The following is a 20,286-nucleotide window of genomic DNA, read 5'->3' on the forward strand; positions in this document are numbered from 1 at the left end:
CACGATCTCCTGATGACAGAGCCAACTCTTAGACGCTTGAGCCACTTGGGGGCCCCTAATGTGTTTTAATGTTCGCAGTTCCTTCTGCTGAATTATAGTTGCTTAACAAGCAGTTTGTTGCTACGTCAGAGTAATGAGCTCTGCTCACTCACTGCACAGCCGGCAGTTCGTTCTCCAGCTCCTTACACTAAATTCCCAAACTGTCATCACCACTGAGCAGCTTTTTGTTTTTTTTATTGTGCCAGTTTTATGGCTCAGTCCGATTTGGTCAGACTCTGAAGATCAGACTACACGTTTGGCAAATGGTATTGGGTTCATTTCTGGCTGATTCCAGGTTGTTTAGTTGTTCTTCTGTCACAGCTGCTGAATAAAAAGCTGCTCAGTGGTGTGGATAGTTTGGGAATTTAGTGTAGTCTCATCTTCAGAGTCTGACCAAATCGGCTGTCGGTCAAATGTGATCTTAAAAGTGTCCATTTTCTGTTTGTGGCAAAGTAAAAAGTAAAAACTTTCAAATGACTTGAGCGTCTCCTACAGCTGGCAAAGTCATTGTTTAGCAATGGCATCTTAGTGGATGTTTGTGAAAAGCCTGTGATGATATGGTGAAATAACAGCACAGTTAGAACGCTTCTCAACCAATCAGCTTGCGTGGCCGGAACAAACTGTTGTATAAAATGTTATACTGACAAATAATGACAGCATCTTCTATGACTTCTATGTTTTTATGGATGGTTATGTCAGTGTTATGTAGCAGGGTTCTAGTAAAGTGCTATCAAAGTGGACTACAAAACAACAAACCAGCATCAATATAAGCCCATCTCAACTAGCACATCTGTGATTATAAAGTCCTCATGTGATTCTTATCTCCACCACATTTGTCTGACAGCTGTAAACAAACCCATCCACTCTGATTGATCCTCATCTGCATTTTCAAAATTCATTGAGATAAATTCTAGGACCAATCAGAGTGGATGGGTTTGTTTACAGCTGTCAGACCAACATGGTGGAGAAGAAGATATTCAGAAGACTTAAAATACAGATATGATCTCTACCAATTTCACCAGTTACAGAACATGCATGGTCAGTACATCACACAAGTCTGTGCCAAAAGCATAGTTTCAAATCTACTGACCTCGAGGTCTCTCACCCTACATGTCTGCATATGGAAGCACAACATGTTTAGAAAGATGTAACATCATGTAAAGGTTATTTCCAGTTAACTTTATCTATTCAAATATTGTTGCTAGATATGCACATAAGGCTTGGTGTATTTACTCACAAAGCCTTCTAACAAAATCAAGGAAAATGTGGTGAAGTTAAATATGCAAAAAATAACTTTCATATTTCATCCATACACATATCAATTAAACATAAAATCCACAGTTTATTTTATTGCATATTAATTGTTTTGTCTGTAAGATGTTATAGGATCTTCTATACCTGCACTTGATTCTTGCATTTTGTAAATGATGATGTGCTAACACCGCACATCTTTACAGCACTGTTAAGTTTGCTCAGTGTTTATCAGTAGCCATGATGGTGACGGCAACTTCCTCTTTCCACTGTTTGCTCTTTTAAGGTTTGACTTACGTTTGTGAAACAGCTTCGTAAGAAAAATGCCCCAAACCTTTTTGCAAGCAGTGAGTGAAACTGATGTGTGTAAGCTGTGTAATCCATGATTGACATGTTTTAGTTCTGTGTAATGTTGTGGTAAGTCTGCATCAGTGTTTGCTCACTGTTACAGGGGTTGTATAATCTGATTTCAGTTCCTTCTCGTTATGTTAGTATAGCCCTCAATATGGTGAACCCTCCACACAAACAGAGTGGCTAAACTGAGGGAGGAGGGTCAGGATGTCTTTCTCTACGTGAGACTCTGTAAGTTCAATAGAGAGTGTTAGAGCTCCCCCTACATGTAAAACAGTGATGTTCTTTCTCTGCATCAGTCTGATTGAATGTTTCCATCAAGTCTGATTAGTTGGTAAAGTCAAAAAGGTGGGAGAAGAAATCAGTTTTAGAATATTAGCAATCCTGAAAACCTTCAAACAAACATATTTTAAAAAGTGTGGTAATGCTATCTTTTACAGGGTCCTCAGTTCTAGATATTAACCTGTTACACTGTCAGGGAAAAAGGTACTAAACTGTCACTGGGGTAGTCCCCTTAAGGGTCCATCTTCAGTACCTTTAGTTGGTAAACATTATTGCACCAAACTCCACTGAATTACTGAATTTAGTATTCTGAAGTGGCTTTAACTCTATACACCCTGTCTAGTCATCAAGTTTTTTTTTATTTTATTGTTCTGTTTTAAACATTAGAGTATGTTAATGTACACAGTTGGAACTGTAGACCACTGTTGTTTGTTTAAAGATACATGTACATTCTTTATACCTCGATTAACAAAAATGTACCTTGACAGTGTGAGGTTCAAACTCTAAAGTACTAGATAATCACTTTGGGTGACCTGATGGTGAGTTCTGAGACTGTTTGACTAAATTACACTAAAATGCTGAGCAAGTTCTAGATACATTTTGTGTAATTGTTTTGGGTAAAATGATAATAAGAACCAAGAAATTTAAGGACAGAATAGTGCACAAAAGTCTCCAATGCTCCGCTGTCTCAATAACTGCAGAGTTCAAACCTCCTCTGACATTAACTTTAGCACAAAAATGTGAACCGGGAGCTTCAAGTCATGGGTTTCCATGGCTGAGCAGCTGCATGCAAGCCTTACATCACCAAGCTCAATGCCAAGCGTCGGATGGAGTGGTATAAAGCGCCACCACTGGAATCTGAAGCAGTGGAAACGTGTTCTGTGGAATGATGACTCACAATTTTCTATCTGTCAGTCTGATGTACGAGTCTGGGTTTGGTGAATGCCAGGAGAACGTTATCTGCCTGACTGCACTGTGCCAACTCTAAAGTTTGTTGGAGGAGGGATGATGATTATGGGGCTGTTTTTCAGGGGTTGGCCTAGACAGTTACAGTGAAGGGAAATCTTAATGCTTCAGCACCAAGACGTTTTAGACAATTGTATGCTTCCAACTTTGTGGAAACAGTTTGGGGAAGAACCTTTTCTGTTCCAGCATGACTGAGCCCCAGTGCACAAAGCAAGGTCCATAAAGGCCTGGCTGGGTGAGTTTGGTGTGGAAGAACTTGACTGGCCCTCACAGAGCCCTGACCTCAACCCCATCTAACACCTTTGGCATTCACTAGAATGGAGATTGTGAGCCAGATCCTCTCATCCAACATCACTCTCTGACCTCACAAATGCTCTTCTGGATGAATGGGCAAAAATTCCCACAGACACTCTCCAAAATCTTGTAGAAGCTTCCCAGAAGAGTGGAAGCTGTTATAGCTGCAAAGGGGGACCAACTCCATATTAATGCCTGTGGATTTAGAATGGGATGTCATAAAAGCTCCCGTAGATGTAATGTGTAGTTGTCCCAATACTTCTGTCCATATAATGTAGTTCTCTTATGTAAATGTAAACACAGAGTCACTACTTTCATTTACAGCCCAGAATCAGTTTCATTTACAGTAACAAACAGGTATGTAAGACTTTGTAATTTATTCACGTGCAAACTGTTTTATGTCATATCAGTAGCTGATGCCTTTTACCCAAAAATAACACAGTACTGAGGAATTCGTACCACATACCCAGTTAATGTCTAGAACCTGTTCAGTATTTCAGTGTTGTTTAGTTAGACTGCCTTGGAACTTACATTAATTTACCCACATAATTGCCCAATACCTTGGAAATTGTATGTCATACTTAACTGGTTAATATCTAGAACTTACAGAACTGTAAAATAAACCAAACATGTTTCACAGCAGGTCATTTACATTTGACAAGTCTTCAGTGATCTAAAAATTGACTGACTTTAATAAAGTATACATACCGACATACATTTAAAAAAATACTTCATGATACTCATGAATTAGCAGAAGTGCACGCATAAACAGAGATATCTTATGTAAGAGTCTAAGAGTAAAGACCACATAATTTGAATTATAGAAATAATTAATTTCAGTGCAGACCTGAAATGTACACAAACTGACAGAATATATGAAAGTAAACCCAAAGCCACATAACTCCTATTGCTAAAGCCCAAAAAGGCCAAAAACGTCATCAGGAGGCCTGACCCTGAACTCAATATAAACTCTGCTCTTATACTGCACTTGGAGCAAGAAATTGTCATTGAATCACAGCAAATATAAAGTGAAAGATGTCATGTAAATTACAAAAATGTCATATTAACAGTAAATACCAAGTAGCCAGTAGTAGCCAAAACATTTATAGCTGTTTTGGTCACCACAGCAAGTGTAGATAATCATATAGTAACAATCCACTGCAGTGAAATGAGGTATACAGCTTTTCCACAACTGTAGACCTTATTAAAGGCTGTCTCTGTCTCCGGCCTTGCCTCACAAATGGAGGGGGAATGCTAACAGAGTGTGCTAAGCTTAAGCTATGTCTTACTCGGCTGGCTCACAGCCTCAACTTCCCTAACTCGCTAAAATACAGTGACCACCCAGGCCTTGATCCAAATTTACAACCCACAGAAAAGCTTAGATCATTTTACATGCAAACAAACATAATACAGACCACATTGCAGACCAATAAATGAATACCTCTGTGTGTAATTTGGTCCATTTCAGCCATTGTGGTGTGAAACTAACTGAACCAAAGATACAATAGCACAGAAAACCCCATGACCAGGTTTATACACTGTTAGAATTAACGGTACTACACAGGTACATTTCTTGTTCATCAAGGTACTAACAATGTAAATGTACCCTCAAAGGTCCAATAGTGATTTTAGGGTCCAACTGTGTACCTTAAATAAGATTTTCGCTGGTGAAAAGAACGTATCTGCACCTTTTCATGATCTAACATTTTAAAACAGAACAACAAAATAAAGCCTGGAGATGAGACGGGGTGTGTGGAGTCAATAGAACTTAGAGAATACAATTCCAATGGATTATGGTACAATTTTGTGCCCTAACTAAAGGTACTGAGATGGACTCTTGAGGCTACCACCCCAGTGGCAAGAGGGGCCTTTTTTTCTGAGAGTGTAGGGACATGTTATTATCATTACATGAGAAGTAGTTTAGTTACACACTCAGTGGCCTAGTTGCATTTTGCCGCACCTCTTTTGGAGGTGTGGCTCCACCCATGCCTATACCAACACTCTACTACTGCAGAACCATTGCCTTATAATTTGAAACTTGATTTTGTACATAAAGGTAAAGATACTGAGAGTGATTAATAAAATATCCAGAATGAGGACACTATAGAAAGTGTGAACATCTCTATAATCCAGCTTTGCCTCTGAATTCACAACACTATGATTTCCTCACCAGAATAAATGGAGGTGATTGTAATTTTCCTTCCTACTGGATGTGCCTGTGTGTGCACATTTTAAATTGCCCTGCCATATGCACTACAAAGGTAAATACCAATCTATACCATCAATTAAGTAATAAGCAATTATAAACCGGTTATAAACAGGAATAAGCTATTCTGTGAACAATAAACAGGCTACTAGTGACTGCAGTATTACCAGTCACTAATAGTGGAGTATTTGTCTTCACTGCACTGCATTACTGCAATCTGATTAGGACATAAAGAGGGTTGGTTTTGGACTGACCAGCTGTTGCACAAGAAGAGAACAAAGGAGAAAAAAGCAGAAGAACAAAACATAAAATAAACCACATTTACTCAAACACCTTAAACCTCAGAGCTGTCTTCATTTGCTGTTTTCACAGTGTAGATAACATTCAGTACAGCGAGGTAAGAAGTTTTTAATATGCATTTTTTTATTACATATCTTCGGCTGTGTTGAATTCTGTGGCAAATATTTATCAGGAAATTGTAGATAGATAGATAGATAGATAGATAGATAGATAGATAGATAGATAGATAGATTATTGGTAAGGTTTTTGTACTGAAAGAGAATGGCTGGGTAAAAAAGGACTAATTCAGTTTGAAAGAGCTGTCTATGATAAGATTAATGATAATAGTTGTTTAAAAAATTAGTTTTCACACAAGAAGGTCTTTTAAGTGCCTGTTTATGTGCCTTTTTGTCTCTCTCCATCTTTCTGTTCTCTCAGGGACTTTAAACTGTAAATTCATATCTCATTTTTGAAGCTCACTGAAATTCTGCTGTATTTCACTGTGATGTCACTCAGAATGGCTCCTCCTCTTCCTCTGGTCTTTCTGCTCATGATTGGTGGTGAGTCAGCAGATCCTACTGTAACATCATCACTACAGCAGCACACTGGATATTTTCTCTGTACAAGTCAATGTAGAAGTACACTGTTCACTTGAACATGAAGTTGATAATCTCTAGACGTTCACTATATTCACTGTGTTGAGAGACTGTTAGTTTGTGCTTCTCTCCAGCCTCCCTCACTCTGCTGATACACTTTCAGAGCTCTTCACACTTTGTGGTTTCTCTCAGAATCAGCTCAGTGTTGTAGAGAAGCTGCTGGAGTTCGAGAGGAGAGAAGTGAAGCTGTAAGCTACAGTAACTCTGACTGTCTTATGGGCTCCAGACTCTGTAATCAGCTCTTTCATGCATCATATGTTTCAGGAGCTTTTGGAGCAGAGTGGAGTGTGAAGTACAACCAACAGGAAATATGTGCTTTAAAAGGGATCCACAGTGTTTATGAATGGAACTTATACTCACCCAGAACGTCTTACAGTGACATGAGACTTTTTGGTACATAGACCCAGTTCATGGTGTGGAGCTGACTGATCTGAGTAAAAGACGCAGATTATTCAGGCAGAGTTGAGTATTTAACTGATGAACAGAAACACTTCTCCCTCAAACTGAGTGATGTAATGAAGATGGACGAACATGAGTATGTTTTCAGAATCATAACAAATGAAGGAAAAGTAAAATGGGCAGGTACACCTGGAGTTCAGCTCAGAGTTACAGGTGAGTTAATCATCCCATTGTCCAGCTATAAGACACAGCTCTGGTTTCAGAGTAATGTTTCTTATTCATGACTGCTCTGAATATTTCATGTTGTTTTTTCATCACTGATTTTATTAATCTGCTCTAATGATGTTCAGCTTCTGTTCTGATTCACTCCTACATGATTCTATCTGTTCTTACACCTGAGTCAGTTTCATCTGCTCATTTTCTTTCTGACTTTATCCATGTCAAACCATGGAAAAGGTAAACTTTTAAACTGACAGGGTTAAGAACTATCATTCAGTTATAAATAGTGTTTTGATGGTTCACTCATTGGACCTTATTCTGTTTTGGTGGTTCACTAACTTAACATTGTTCACCAAAATTGAATCCAGTCAATTCTGACTGTAAAATTAGTGCAATAACAGTAAAACAAAAAATATATCTATTGATAAGATAGCAATCCTTGTACTAAGGTTCACATACAAATGATACTTTTATGTGTACACTGATACACATTTTACAAGTATAAGTGGAATTTAAGGAACTTTGCTCTATACTCGATATAGTAAGTAACTCCATCTCTAAACTACATCACAAGGCTTATCTAGTACATTAGGACCCACCTCAGTCCAAACAACAGACAAACCAATAATGCTAATTTCTGTTGTTAGTGCTCAACTAACAGTGATTCGCAAGAACACTTTCTGAAGAAGCTGAGTTTAGCCTCTTATTACTACTCCTACATCATATCCTAACATGTTAGTTCTTCTGTTCATCTCCTGAAGTCCTAGCTATATCAACCTAGGTTCCACAGAGAAAAACAAATGATTTGCAATTTTTTTAGCTCAGCATTTCAAGAATTTAACCCTTTATTTACATCTTAAACCTCACTGTTAGGTGGTGGTATTAACACTTAGAACTACTAGGTGCTGGTACACCTGTTTTCTTTTATGAAAATGGAAATTGCTACCTGTTTTCATCCAACTAAGAAAAGTTTACTAAAAAACAGCGGCACCAGCTGATGCACCACAGTTTTGGGCTCCCTGATTCCCTTTATTCCAGCAATCCACAATGCAGAGCTTTGCTAGGGAGCTACTTGAGAGGAAAAAGGGTACATTACAATTTAACAAGCAGTGCTGTAATACTTGCAGCCTTTAGTTACAATTGAAAAAAAAAAAAGTCAAAATGACAGACATTTGTTTAGTTCCCAGAAATCATTAGGCCTTCTTCGAGGGCCTAAAAGGCCCTGAGGGTTCCCCTCCACTGCAACATTATGCTAGCCAGAACATACTATATAATCACACCATCACAAGCACCTGAAAAAAACTACATTTTGATCAATTCATACACACACACACACACATATATACATATATATATATATATATATATATATATATATATATATATATATATATATAATCGCTTAGGCATTAGTGTGTTCTTCATGCAGTTTACATGTATGCAAGGTTAGTATGAGTTTAATCATGATGGCAGCTTTGATGAATAAGGGGCACTGTCTTTACAGCTTTACTCTCCTAATCTGATGGTCCTCTCATTGTCTTAGAGCTCCATGTAGAAACTCCTGAAGAAGTGACAGAGGGAGGAACAGCAAATTTGACATGTAAAACCACCTGCAGTCTGACTGACCCAACATTCATCTGGTACAAAAATGGACATGCTTTAACCACAAAGACCATCAAGAACAACCAGCTCCACCTGCAGACAGTCAGCAGTGAGGATGCAGGCAGTTATAGCTGTGCTGTAAGAGGATATCAGCATCTCCACTCTACTGCTCACAGACCTCAGAGTCAGATGTGAGTTTACTTTAATTTTGATATTAAGGTGACACTATCATAAGTGGTCCTTTTTAGATAAAATAAACATTCAATGTACTCTCAGTAACATTGACATATCAGTGATGTAGCAGCAGTGAATACATTCAGTAGATTACAAAGAGACTTTTAATTAACTGTGCAAATATAAAGTTGTTTGCAATCTGCTAAATTCAGTTGTTTTTTCATTTTATTTGCAGTGTCCAGATTCAGATCTGTATATGTTTAACCTTAGAGAACTGCACATGTAACAGGTTTAATTCAGACCATCAACATCCTCAACAAGCTGTTACAGACACATTGCTGACACCATTCTGTATCTGGAGCTTCACTGGATTAGGGTTTGGTTAAGGTTAGGGTTAGGATTAGAGCCAGGGTGAGGGTCAGGATTAGGGCCAGGGTGAGGGTTAGGTTTTGGGTAATGGCAGTATCATGTTAAGTCTACTTCATGTAACATATCAACTACTTAATGTAAACAGTGTACATCTACATCTGCTTAATGTAAATAATGTATCAACAGTACATCTTAAAAATATTTACCTCAATGTACTTTGTTATTAATCATCTACAAAGGCACTCAAAAGAAAGTCTTACCAATATTAATGTGAGCTTAATGCTTTAGAAAGCATTTCAAAATAACATATAAATTACTCATCAATATTCACAGAAACACCAGAAAATGGGATAAGTCTTACTTGGTAAATCTCAATTAATAGTGACAGCAAAACATTTTGTTACTGTGATTACAGAAGCCATTAAAGTATTCCTATCATATCTATCTGTAGATCCTCCGAAGAATGTTTCAATGTCCATCAGTCCCTCTGGTGAAATAGTGGAGGGCAGTTCAGTAACTCTGACCTGCAGCAGTGATGCAAACCCACCTGTGAAGAACTACACCTGGTTTAAAGAAGGTGGAACCTCACCTGTAGGATCTGGACACAGTTACAGCATCATCAGCATCACTGCTGACCACACTGGACTGTACTACTGTAAAGCTCAGAATGATCATGGAGCTCTGAATGGAACTGTAATGGTCACTGTTAAGAGTAAGTGGTGAATAATAATAGAAATATTATATTTCAGTGTCCAGGTTTAAAATAATGACAGACCAAAGTGATGGAACTCATCTTTTCTCCCGCAGGGCAGAGTTTGTTTGCAGTTTGGATTGCAGTTGGAGTAGGAAGCTTTCTCCTTTTGCTAATTACTGTCTTAATCTGCATCTACAGGTCAGCAAGTCGTAGCTAAAAAACCTACAGTGTGAATTGTTTGAGTAATGCATAAAAAACAATAAAATAAAAAATAAATAAAGATTTTAACCTAAAACTTACTAGAATACATCCATTTGTACTGTTTTCACAGAATGAAGAAAAAAGCTGAACCTAACACTGAGTCAAAACAGGTAAGCTGGCCACAATTGAAATGACCACATAAAGCAATGATGTTCACTAGTGGGTAGCAGATTCCATTGAAGGCTATATTTGTTTCTTGTTTGGGAACAACAGAAAAGACTATTAAAATGTGAAAATTTCAAGAAAGTGTTTATAAGATAAGAGTATTTTCTGCCACATTTTCAGAACATTAGACATTTAAACTGTTCTCCATGAATGCTTCACTCTCAGGAAGAAGAGATCTACACCACCGTTACAGACAGCAGATCCAGACCTGTACAGGCTGCTGACTCTGGAGCTGATGATGTTCAGTATGCAACAATCAGAAATCGGAATGATGAAGTGACCAGCACTGACCAGCAGGGGGAGCCCCAATATGCCAGTGTTACATTCCACCACCGCACTGCTGCCACTGGGTGAGTTTCACTGAGCTTTTATATAAAGCTGCACAGATAAACTTTGTTTAACACACAGGGACGTAAATCTAAGGCACCTATTTTTTATAAGCACCTTTATGGGATTTTCCTTTTTATGTTAGCACTAAACTAGAAGTGAATTCCATCTGCCATTAAAATTTCACTCGCTAGGTTGTTCAGACCTTAGAGCAGGACAGTTTGGGACCATTTGATAAAAGCTATAAAGAGTGTTAAGTAACATTACCTTATGTGAGTTTTTATTGAGATTTAAAATCCAAGTGTTTAGGTTCTAAACACTATTATATATTATCATTATTAAGCCTTAACAAACCTGTAGCTGCTAATGAACTGGTTGCTCATTATTAATTCATTAACCAGTTCTTAGATGCAAAGGTTAACTATAAATTCACTTTAAAATTTTTAACTTTTCAATAGGGGTAACTTTAGCTTTGTTTAGAGCTAACATGTTTTTTTCTATTACAATATCAAAGGAAAATGGCAAATAAATGCTTTTTAAGACACTCTGATGACATTCAATGTCCACTTCAATCATACTTTACAATGAGGACTCAGTTTATCTCAGTGCTCAGTAAAGAGTTCAGCACAATATTATGATCCATTATACACAAAAACGTGTTACGAAGTTTATATTTATAGTGTCATTTTATACTGCAATTTCTTTAAGCGTGCATCAGGTATTTTGCCAGAAAATGTTCTCTTGCCTTTTTAAATAATCCTCAGTCCTCAGTTTTGCACTTTTGGTCTTTAGACATTAAAGTTTCACCTTCTTTGTTTTGTAGGTCACCAACTCAGAATGTGGAAGATCCCTCAGTGATTTACAGCACAGTAAGAAAAGATAAGATCCACTGAGAACTGCTATACAGAGAGAGAGAGAGAGAGAGAGAGAGAGAGAGAGAGAGAGAGAGAGAGAGAGAATTGGTATGAATGGAGTTTTGAAGCGTTGAGCTGGTCGTTGTTAGTGTCTCACCCTGAACTGTTAGTAGTAAAGAGCAATATTACTGTTATATGTACTGTTCAAGCTTTAAAATTCTTTTAATTTAATTTAATTAAATTTAATTTTTCATTTAAAATCACTTGAATTAGCTATATTTCAAAACCCGTTTCAAAATGTACTTAGTCATTTGCCTCTTCATGTTATATTACTTTTTTTTTATCTTCATCTGTATGTCATAACTTATAAGGTACGCAGTGTTTTATTTAGACTTTTCCTTGTGTTTATTGTTATTTCTTTTTACAGATATATATTTCTCTAAAAAATTTTGACTTCTTTTTTTTTACAGCTTTGAGATAAATTGAAGGTTTCTTTGATTTCTATAGATAAAGACTTCATTGTTAATAAAAATCTGAGGCAGTTAATTGTTTTCTTAGTTTACTCAACATTATGTAAAACTTATCAGATGAACTGCACCAATTTACAGTGTCTAAATTGATTAGTAACTATTGACAGCAGTTTATAGTGTTACATTGAGACTAAATGGAATACCAAGTGTAAAATGATCCCAATAAAGCACTGAATGTGATCTGCAAACGAACTTAATGTGAACTTAATGTATGTGTGTGTGTGTGTGTGTGTGTGTGTGTGTGTGTGAGTGTTTGTGTGTCAGTATTTCAGTAACTGTAGCAGGAAGTGTGCACATTTTGTTCGAAATATTTACTCAACAAAGCATGTGGACATCTAACTCCTGACAAGTTTCTCATCATTTCCTATTTCAAAAGCAGACTATAATAATAAACAGATATGAAAATGATATCTAATATGGAAATGACAACTGAGAATTTCAGTGAAGATTATTTCATGCAAATTGCAATAAACTGCCAGATCAATTTGATATAATACAAAATGTTTTGTACTACAAAAAATAAGTTTGACTTTATGTTTTTTTTAAGTTGAAAACCAGAGAAAGAAAAAAATAAGCTATTAAGAGCTATTACTGCATAACTCAGGTATGGTATCTGCAAATACTAACATTTTCAATTATATTTATTTTTAATGCCACTTTTGCAAATTTAAAATTAATTAAATGACTCAGAGACAATATTTTCATTAGCATTTTGTTTTATATTATTTTATTCATAAACATGTGATCACAGCACATCCAATTATATGACAATGTTTTATATGGATATGACTTCATAAGTAGCCTTTGCTGCATTAATGCTTATTTCCACTAATGGGAGCTGTAGCAGTATGTTTGCACTGCACCAAGTTAACAATGGTTTACAGTGAATTATCCAAACTGGGTTTAATGCTATATAAGACAATTTTAACGATTTTCAGTAACTCATTCTGTAAATACTTCAGCTTAAAGCTTAAATTTGAATTGTATTCAGTGAGCTTGTTAGTGTCGGGACCAAATGCTATCCCCTTCAACCCCAGACCTCCAACATAATATTAAAAAAAATTCTTGTAATGCTGGCTAAACACTTAGACTAATAACTATTTAAGCTGAGTTCATGGAAAGAGGAAAAAGTCGTATTTTCTTCGAGCATCAGGTGGCACACTTTTTCTGGGGTGATATCACATCATCCCACCCTTCTTATCAGTTCTTGTTCCGTTTGGTCCCATTGGATATAAAACCCCATTCATTAATTAGCCCCCCCTATCTCCTCACATATACAGCGATTCTTCTTAAAAAACTGGTTTCAGCCAGTTTGTTCCAGTTCTTCTCATTCTACAAGGCCATACTTCTGTGATATCATATGGGTTCACAAGAGTTCACTTCCTTTGCTGTTCAAAAGCACCCAACTATGGGCATCTTATTAACAAAAAATAAATAAATAAAAAAATAATTCACAGGAGTGTTGTTCTGTCTTCTCCGGCATCTCTCTGAGGTATATACACAAACACACACACTATGGCCTAATGCTTCCTATATTACCCCTTTAGTGAGAAATTAATATTACCTTTTGGTCAATGCTTAACTATCTGATTATTGATTACATGTCTAATCTTACTCATTAATTAAGTAATATTTACTTATTGATTAAGGGTGCATTTATTTAAAATTTTCCATCAAGATAGCCTGTTAGCTATCTGCCAAACTGCATGTTGCACAGTGTATTTTTCACAAGTTTGTAATAGAACTCAAATAGAACCTGATTTTAATTTTTATTTAATTAAATGTACAGAACCAATTATTTAACATACCTGTTCTGCCCTTATAATATGTCTCTGGTGTATTACTAGACAGACAGCTAGCTTGCAAACTTCAATAAAGACAAGATTGTGCATTTGCTGACTTGTTTGCTGAGGTAACATCTCAGTCTCCTGCTCGGCTGCCCCTGGCCACCAGAGGGAGGTGAAGAGTAGATGATAATCAGCTGTAGGAGTAGGTGATAATCAGCTGTGCTCACTCAATTTAAGGAGACGTGCCTCTACTGCTGGCACGTTAGTCACTTCCAGCCCAAAGGCCCTGAGCTGGCAGGAAAAGCCAGGGTCCATTACAGGGTTGTGGACCTGAGGGCAAGGTCAAAAGAAACAGCTCTAGGCCTTCATAGACTCCAGGGTGGCTGGTAATTTTGTGGAAGCCACAACCTTAAACATGCCCCTAGTTGACCTGGAAGACCCCATACCAGTTGCTACCATTGACGGGCACCCTCTCGGGGGAGGGGTGATCAAACAACAGACCCGGCCTATCACCCTACAGATAGGCCAGCACACCAAGCAGATTGCTCTGTTGCTCACCCAGGCACCGGAGTTGCAGCTAGTATTAGGGCTTCCCTGGATGCAACAACACAATCCTCACCTGGATTGGCTGACCCAGTCCTTGGCAGGCTGGGGCTAACAGTGCAAGGGGTCATGCATTGAAGGACCCACTGTCACTTCCAATCAGATCGTGGCTCCATCTGTCAGTCCTAACCTATCCAGGAGCCAGCTGACTACCATGATCTATTGGAGGTCTTTAGTAAACACAAAGCCCAAGTCCTGCCTCTGCACAGGTCTTACAACTGTGGCATAAACCTAATCCCTGGAACTACCCCTCCCTGAGGGACGCTGTTTACTCTTTTCATTCAGTAAAAAAAGTGGTTTTCTAATATTAAACAATTTATATAAGACGTTTCAGTCAGGTTTTCGTTGTAATCATAGTACAGAGCATTGGTTCACGTTATGAATGACCTCAGGCTCACAAAATCCCTCTATTCTGGTTTTATTAGATCTTAGTGCAGCTTTTGATACTGTTGACCACAAGATTTTAATCCAGCGTCTTGAATGCTGGATACCTCTTGGTCATGCCATTGGGAAGCATAATATAAATTTTCATAGCTATGCTGACGACACCCAGTTATACATTTCCATTCCCTCTGATGATCACGACTCTGTAGACAGACTAACAAGCTGTGTGTCGGATATTTCTTAGTGGATGTCATAAAATTTTCTACAATTAAATCATGAAAAAACTGAAATACTGATCATTTGTACAAAAACTCAGACAAAAATGATTTATGAGAAACTTCTTTCTCATAGCTTCATGTACCAGACCTGAAGTACCAAACCCGGTGTGACCTTAGATTCTGAGCTCTGTTTTATCCCACATTTAAACACAGTCACTAAAGTAGCTTTTTATCATTTAAGAAATATTTTAAAGCTCAAAATGACCTTAAAGCACCTGCTTACATCGCAGAGTGTCTGTCCGTTTATGTTCCGGCACGTAATCTAAGATCTGCAGATAGTGGCCTTCTACAGATACCCTCTGTAAAATACAGAAAACATGGAGGGACTCTTTCAGTTATTATATTTCTAAACTGTGGATCTCAATTCCACCTTTTATTAGACAGTCAAGCTCAGTGCTAATTTTTAAGAAGTATCTAAAAATGTATCTCCTTAATTTAGCATTTAATTAAAACTCTACGTCTCGTGGTGTTCATCTTCTAATTTGATCTATTTCGTTTTCTTTGATTCTAAATAAATACTTATAATTTCTTGTATAACTATGTTTTATCACCTGTCTGTAAAGCACTTTGAGCTGCCACCAGCATGAAAAGTGCTACATATAATTACTATTATTATTACCAACAGCAATCACACTGTACAATACCTCTTCACTGTGCCGTGACATTACTGTATACTGAGACACTGCTAGGGCAGACTCATTGGGCACCAGCTGGACATTACATCTCTACAATCATATTACTATGCACTGCCACTTTGATTATACATGTATACACATTCCATATTGCACTGCCACTTTGTTTATTTGTCCACAACTATTGCACACTGCACAGTCACTTTGTTTGTACATCTATAAATGTAACAACTGTTAACATAGGTTATAGATAATACTAAATACTAAAAACAAGAAATAAATACTTACTAAACAAGTGACTATGTACTGTAACACTTGTTCATTCACTGGAGGAGACATGCAGCACTGCACTGTCAGCTGCATAGTATTTATGCAATTTATTTCTTGTTTTTAGTATTTTTATTTTATGCTGTTATTTATCTCTACTTTCTTTTTACATATCTGTAAATAGTGCACAGCAATACTTTGCTACTGTTCATTTTGCTCTTGTTTTGCTCTTTACTGTGTTTTGTGCAGCTGCAATAGAATAATTTCCCTCTGGGATTAATAAAGTGATCCATATATCTGTTCATCTAAAAGAAAGAGTCACATATATTTGTTCAGCTAATGTTTCAGTGCTTTTACTACCTTACTTAGATTTTCAGTTCATTATCGGATCATTTTTAGTTTCATTAAGTAATGAGGTTATTAGAACTCTTCTGAAGGATCTGGATGAACAAATGATAAATTTGTCTTGGAATGTAAATTGTATTCAGAGTGTGACACAAGACTACTTTCTAGCTTTGTACAGTGCTGTGAAAAAGTATTTGTCCCTCACCCAATTTCTTCTATTTTTTCCTAATTTGTCACATTTAAATCTTTCAGATCATCCGACTAATTTTAATATAAGGGAGAGACAACATGAGTAAACTGGTGCTCAGTATCCTGTTAGTGGCTCAGTATACAATAATGTCCCAGCACAGTGAACAGGGGTTGTACAGTGTGATCACTGTTGTGCATACATTTTAACAAATCATTGGAAATCTTCTTTAATTTGAAAGGATAAAAACATGCATGAGCCAATCACAAGTATTATTAAGTTGTAGTTTATTTTTACTGAAGTTTCATTATTTATTATTTATTTATTGTTTATTTTTAATTGAAAAGCTACCTGACAGTGTCATGGCCTTGGAAATTAATAATAAATGTATAAAGCCTGAGTTGTCCTGGCTAATTGGCATCTACACTCTATTTTCTATCAATTAAGCCGGAACTTGGTTAACCAGAATGTGGTGTGTATGTTGTCTTGGATGCCTATAATATAATCTATGTGTAAAAATCCAAGAATAATAATCCAGAAATGGATAAGGTCTCTTTATCCCACACCAGTATGTTCCTCCATCCTCTAGTCTCAGATCAGTGATGGTGATGGTGAAGACTCTGGCTGCTGTGTCGTCATCCAGAGAGAATCTCTGATCTTCAGCAGATCCAGACTGAACAGGAATGAATTTAGTAGAATGAGATGTGTGGAGATACTTTATGTAGGTTTCATATCCAGACTTGAAGGAGCATTTAATTTGAACTGACTCACTTAAGTATATAGCTACAGTAGTGTGAGCACTGATTCCAGCTGTGAAAGAAGTCATGTTGTGTCAGAGAGTAATAAACAAACACCAGAGGCCTAAAACCAGTGGAAAACAATGTGTTTTGCATGTTTAAAGTGAGAGATTAGCATTGTGAGGGTCTTTTACAGAAAGAAGAGTTAGTACTGAATATTGTTCCACTCAGCTTTGATGGCTCCAAACAGATGAAAAACATTGCTGAGCTAGTTTATGTTTAATATGAGACCAAACTCTGGTCTCACACTGGACTCTGATCAGTCCAAAACCATCAGTAAAAACCATCAGTATTTTGGGCCTTTTTTTTTTTTTTTACACTGAAGCTCTCTGAGTAATAACAGGAAGTTTAAGGTTTCTTCTAAGTCTAAGCCACTGAAACTGACCTTTGTTTGACCTCTGAATATTATAACAGTATGCAATGCTTACAATGTTTAAAATGCAGAATTTGTTTTATTGCATATCAATTGTTTTGTCTGTTACATGTTGTAGAAAAAGATGAGGAACCAGATTTAGTGTGTAGCATTCCTGAAAACCTTTGCCTATAAACAAAAAACATACTTACTAGATAACTACTTTGGGTAACCTGATGGCATATACTGAGACAGTTTAACTAACACTGAAATGCTAAACAGGCACTAGATATTAACTAAATTATTTTAAAAATTGTGGGGCAGAAAGGTCTGTAGTAAAAAAATATAGAAAATACACTGATCAGGCATAATATTATGACCATTGTCTCCTTGTTTCTATGCTCATTGTCCATTTTATCAGCTCCACTTACTATATAGGTGCACTTTGTAGTTCTACAGTTACAGACTGTAGTCCATCTGTTTCTCTACTTTGTTAGCCACCTTTTACCCTGTTCTTCAGTGGTCAGGACTCCAATGGACCCTCACAGAGCAGGTACTGCTTGGGTGGTGGGTCATTCTCAGCACTGCAGTAACACTGATGTGGTGGTGGTGGGTTAGTGTGTGTTGCGCTGGTCTGAGTGGATCAGACACAGCAGTGCTGCTGGAGTTTTAAACACCTCAGTGTCACTGCTGGACTGAATAGTCCACCAACCAAAAATATCCAGCCAACAGCATCCTGTGGGCAGCGTCCTGTGACCACTGATGAAGGACTAGAGGATGACCAACACAAACTGTGCAGCAGCAGATGAGTTATCATCTCTGACTTTACATCTACAAGGTGGACTGACAAGGTAGGAGTGTCTAACAGAGTGGACAGTGAGTGGACACCATGTTTGAAACTCCAGCAGCACTGCTGTGTCTGATCCACTCATACCAGCACAACACACACTAACACACACTGCTGCTGGAGTTTTTAAACACCTCAGTGTCACTGCTGGACTGAGAAGAGTCCACCAACCAAAAATATCCATATAGGATGACCGACACAAACTGTGCAGCAGCAGATGAGTTATTGTCTCTGACTTTACATATACAAGGTGGACTGACAAGGTAGGAGTGTCTAACAGAGTGGACAGTGAGTGGACACCGTGTTTAAAACCCCAGCAGCACTGCTGTGTATGATCCACTCATACCAGCACAACACACACTAACACACCACCACCACATCAGTGTCACTGCAGTGCTGAGAATGACCCACCACCCAAGCAGTACCTGCTCTGTGAGGGTCCATGTGGGTCCTGACCACTGAAGAACAGGGTAAAAGGGGGCTAAAAAGTGTGCAGAGAAACAGATGGACTACAGTCTGTAATTGTAGAACTACAAAGTGCACCTATATAGTAAGTGGAGCTGAAAAAAATGGAAAATGAGCGTAGAAACAAGGAGGTGGTCATAATGTTATCTGTGTATATATTAAACCATGAGCACTCAAAGAACCTTTTGCATGCTGGATTCTATATAGCACCCAAAGATTCTTCTATTGTTACGATGTCAAGCTTGTAACAATATAAGAACCCTTTTCGAAAAGGTTCTATATAGAAACTATCTATAACACATTGATGCACAGTCTCCATCAATCTGAAGAACCCTGAAATCTTGCTAACGTCTCTTTGAGTGCTCATGGTCCTGTACAGAACTAATTTCTTTGCCAAAAACCCCTTATATAACCATTTTTAAGAGCATAGTAAAGAAGTGCATACTATATGAAAGTGTACATTGTTTGTTTACAGTACTTTAAAATCATGTAACCTCCTGACCATCACATAACTTTACCTAAAAAATACACAGTACCGTCTAGTTTGTACCACACATTTACCCAGTTAATATGTAGAACCTGTTCAGCATTTCAGTGTAATTTAGTTAGACTGCTTTGGAACTTACTGCGATGTTACCCAAAGTAATTACCTAGTATTTTACAGTTTGTAGTTTGTACCCCACACTAACCTGGTTGATATCTAGAACATAAGGGATGGTAAATGAAAGCATTAACAAAAATGTTACACAGTTTTCCTGTACAAATCAGAAAAAAGTAAACACATTGTATTAAAACATGTTTATTGCACAATGAACAAAACTACAAGTTATATCCCTGAGTATTTTTAGGGTAAATAAAAACAGCAGATAATTTACTTTATAGCATTCTAAATTAATAAATTTAACATATTATCAGGACATACATAAAAATAAATAAATAATTCATGATATACAGATGAATTACTAAAAGGGCTGCAAGAATAAATGGAGATGTAGGATTTAAGACACTGAGAGACTGAATGAGGATGAGGAAGCCTGACCCTTAAATCAATGTAAATTCTGCTCTTATACTGCACTTGCAGCAAGAAAATGTAGTTGAACTACATCAAATCTAAAGTGAAAAGTATCATGTGTACAGTGGATGTTGGGATTTAGGCTCTAGTAGGCTGAACCTGATTGTTTGGTGTTGAGCTTCAGGCTCTGGTAGACTGAACCTAGTTGCTGGGTGTTGGGGTTTAGGCTCTGGTAGACTGAATCTGATTGGTTGATGTTGGAGTTTAGACTCTGGAAGACTGAATCTGATCAGTTGGTATTCAGTTTAGACTCTGATAGACTGCATCTCATTGTTTGGTGTTGAGCTTTAGACTTTGGTAGACTGAATTTGATTGGTTGGTTTTGGGGTTTAGAGTGGTAGACTGAACCTTG

General features: G+C 37.3%; 1 protein-coding gene and 1 long non-coding RNA gene across 2 annotated transcripts; both read left to right on the forward strand.

The window, feature by feature from the left end:
* Positions 1–5,689: 5,689 nt before the first annotated feature.
* On the forward strand, positions 5,690–8,638 carry LOC118797840. Its single transcript, XR_005005963.1, has 4 exons — positions 5,690–5,786; positions 6,144–6,228; positions 6,589–6,936; positions 8,486–8,638. It is a non-coding gene; the product is annotated as an uncharacterized LOC118797840 (long non-coding RNA).
* Positions 8,639–8,660: 22 nt separating this feature from the next.
* On the forward strand, positions 8,661–12,067 carry LOC118797832 (B-cell receptor CD22-like). Its single transcript, XM_036557106.1, has 6 exons — positions 8,661–8,735; positions 9,539–9,799; positions 9,895–9,979; positions 10,113–10,152; positions 10,373–10,557; positions 11,358–12,067. Exons 2-6 carry the CDS (start codon positions 9,559–9,561, stop codon positions 11,425–11,427), a joined length of 621 nt encoding a protein of 206 aa, XP_036412999.1. The 5' UTR covers positions 8,661–8,735; positions 9,539–9,558; the 3' UTR covers positions 11,428–12,067.
* Positions 12,068–20,286: the final 8,219 nt, after the last annotated feature.

This window comes from Colossoma macropomum, unplaced genomic scaffold (assembly GCF_904425465.1).
Source record: "Colossoma macropomum unplaced genomic scaffold, Colossoma_macropomum, whole genome shotgun sequence".
Classification (NCBI taxonomy): domain Eukaryota; kingdom Metazoa; phylum Chordata; class Actinopteri; order Characiformes; family Serrasalmidae; genus Colossoma; species Colossoma macropomum.

Bases quoted from the DNA above. Each gene is read 5' to 3' on its own strand.
- LOC118797832 (XM_036557106.1), top strand. From the start codon at position 9,559: ATGTCCATCAGTCCCTCTGGTGAAATAGTGGAGGGCAGTTCAGTAACT. The intron at 9,800-9,894 runs GTAAGTGGTGAA...TTTCTCCCGCAG, and splicing joins TGTAATGGTCACTGTTAAGA to GGCAGAGTTTGTTTGCAGTT. The intron at 10,153-10,372 runs GTAAGCTGGCCA...CTTCACTCTCAG, and splicing joins CTAACACTGAGTCAAAACAG to GAAGAAGAGATCTACACCAC.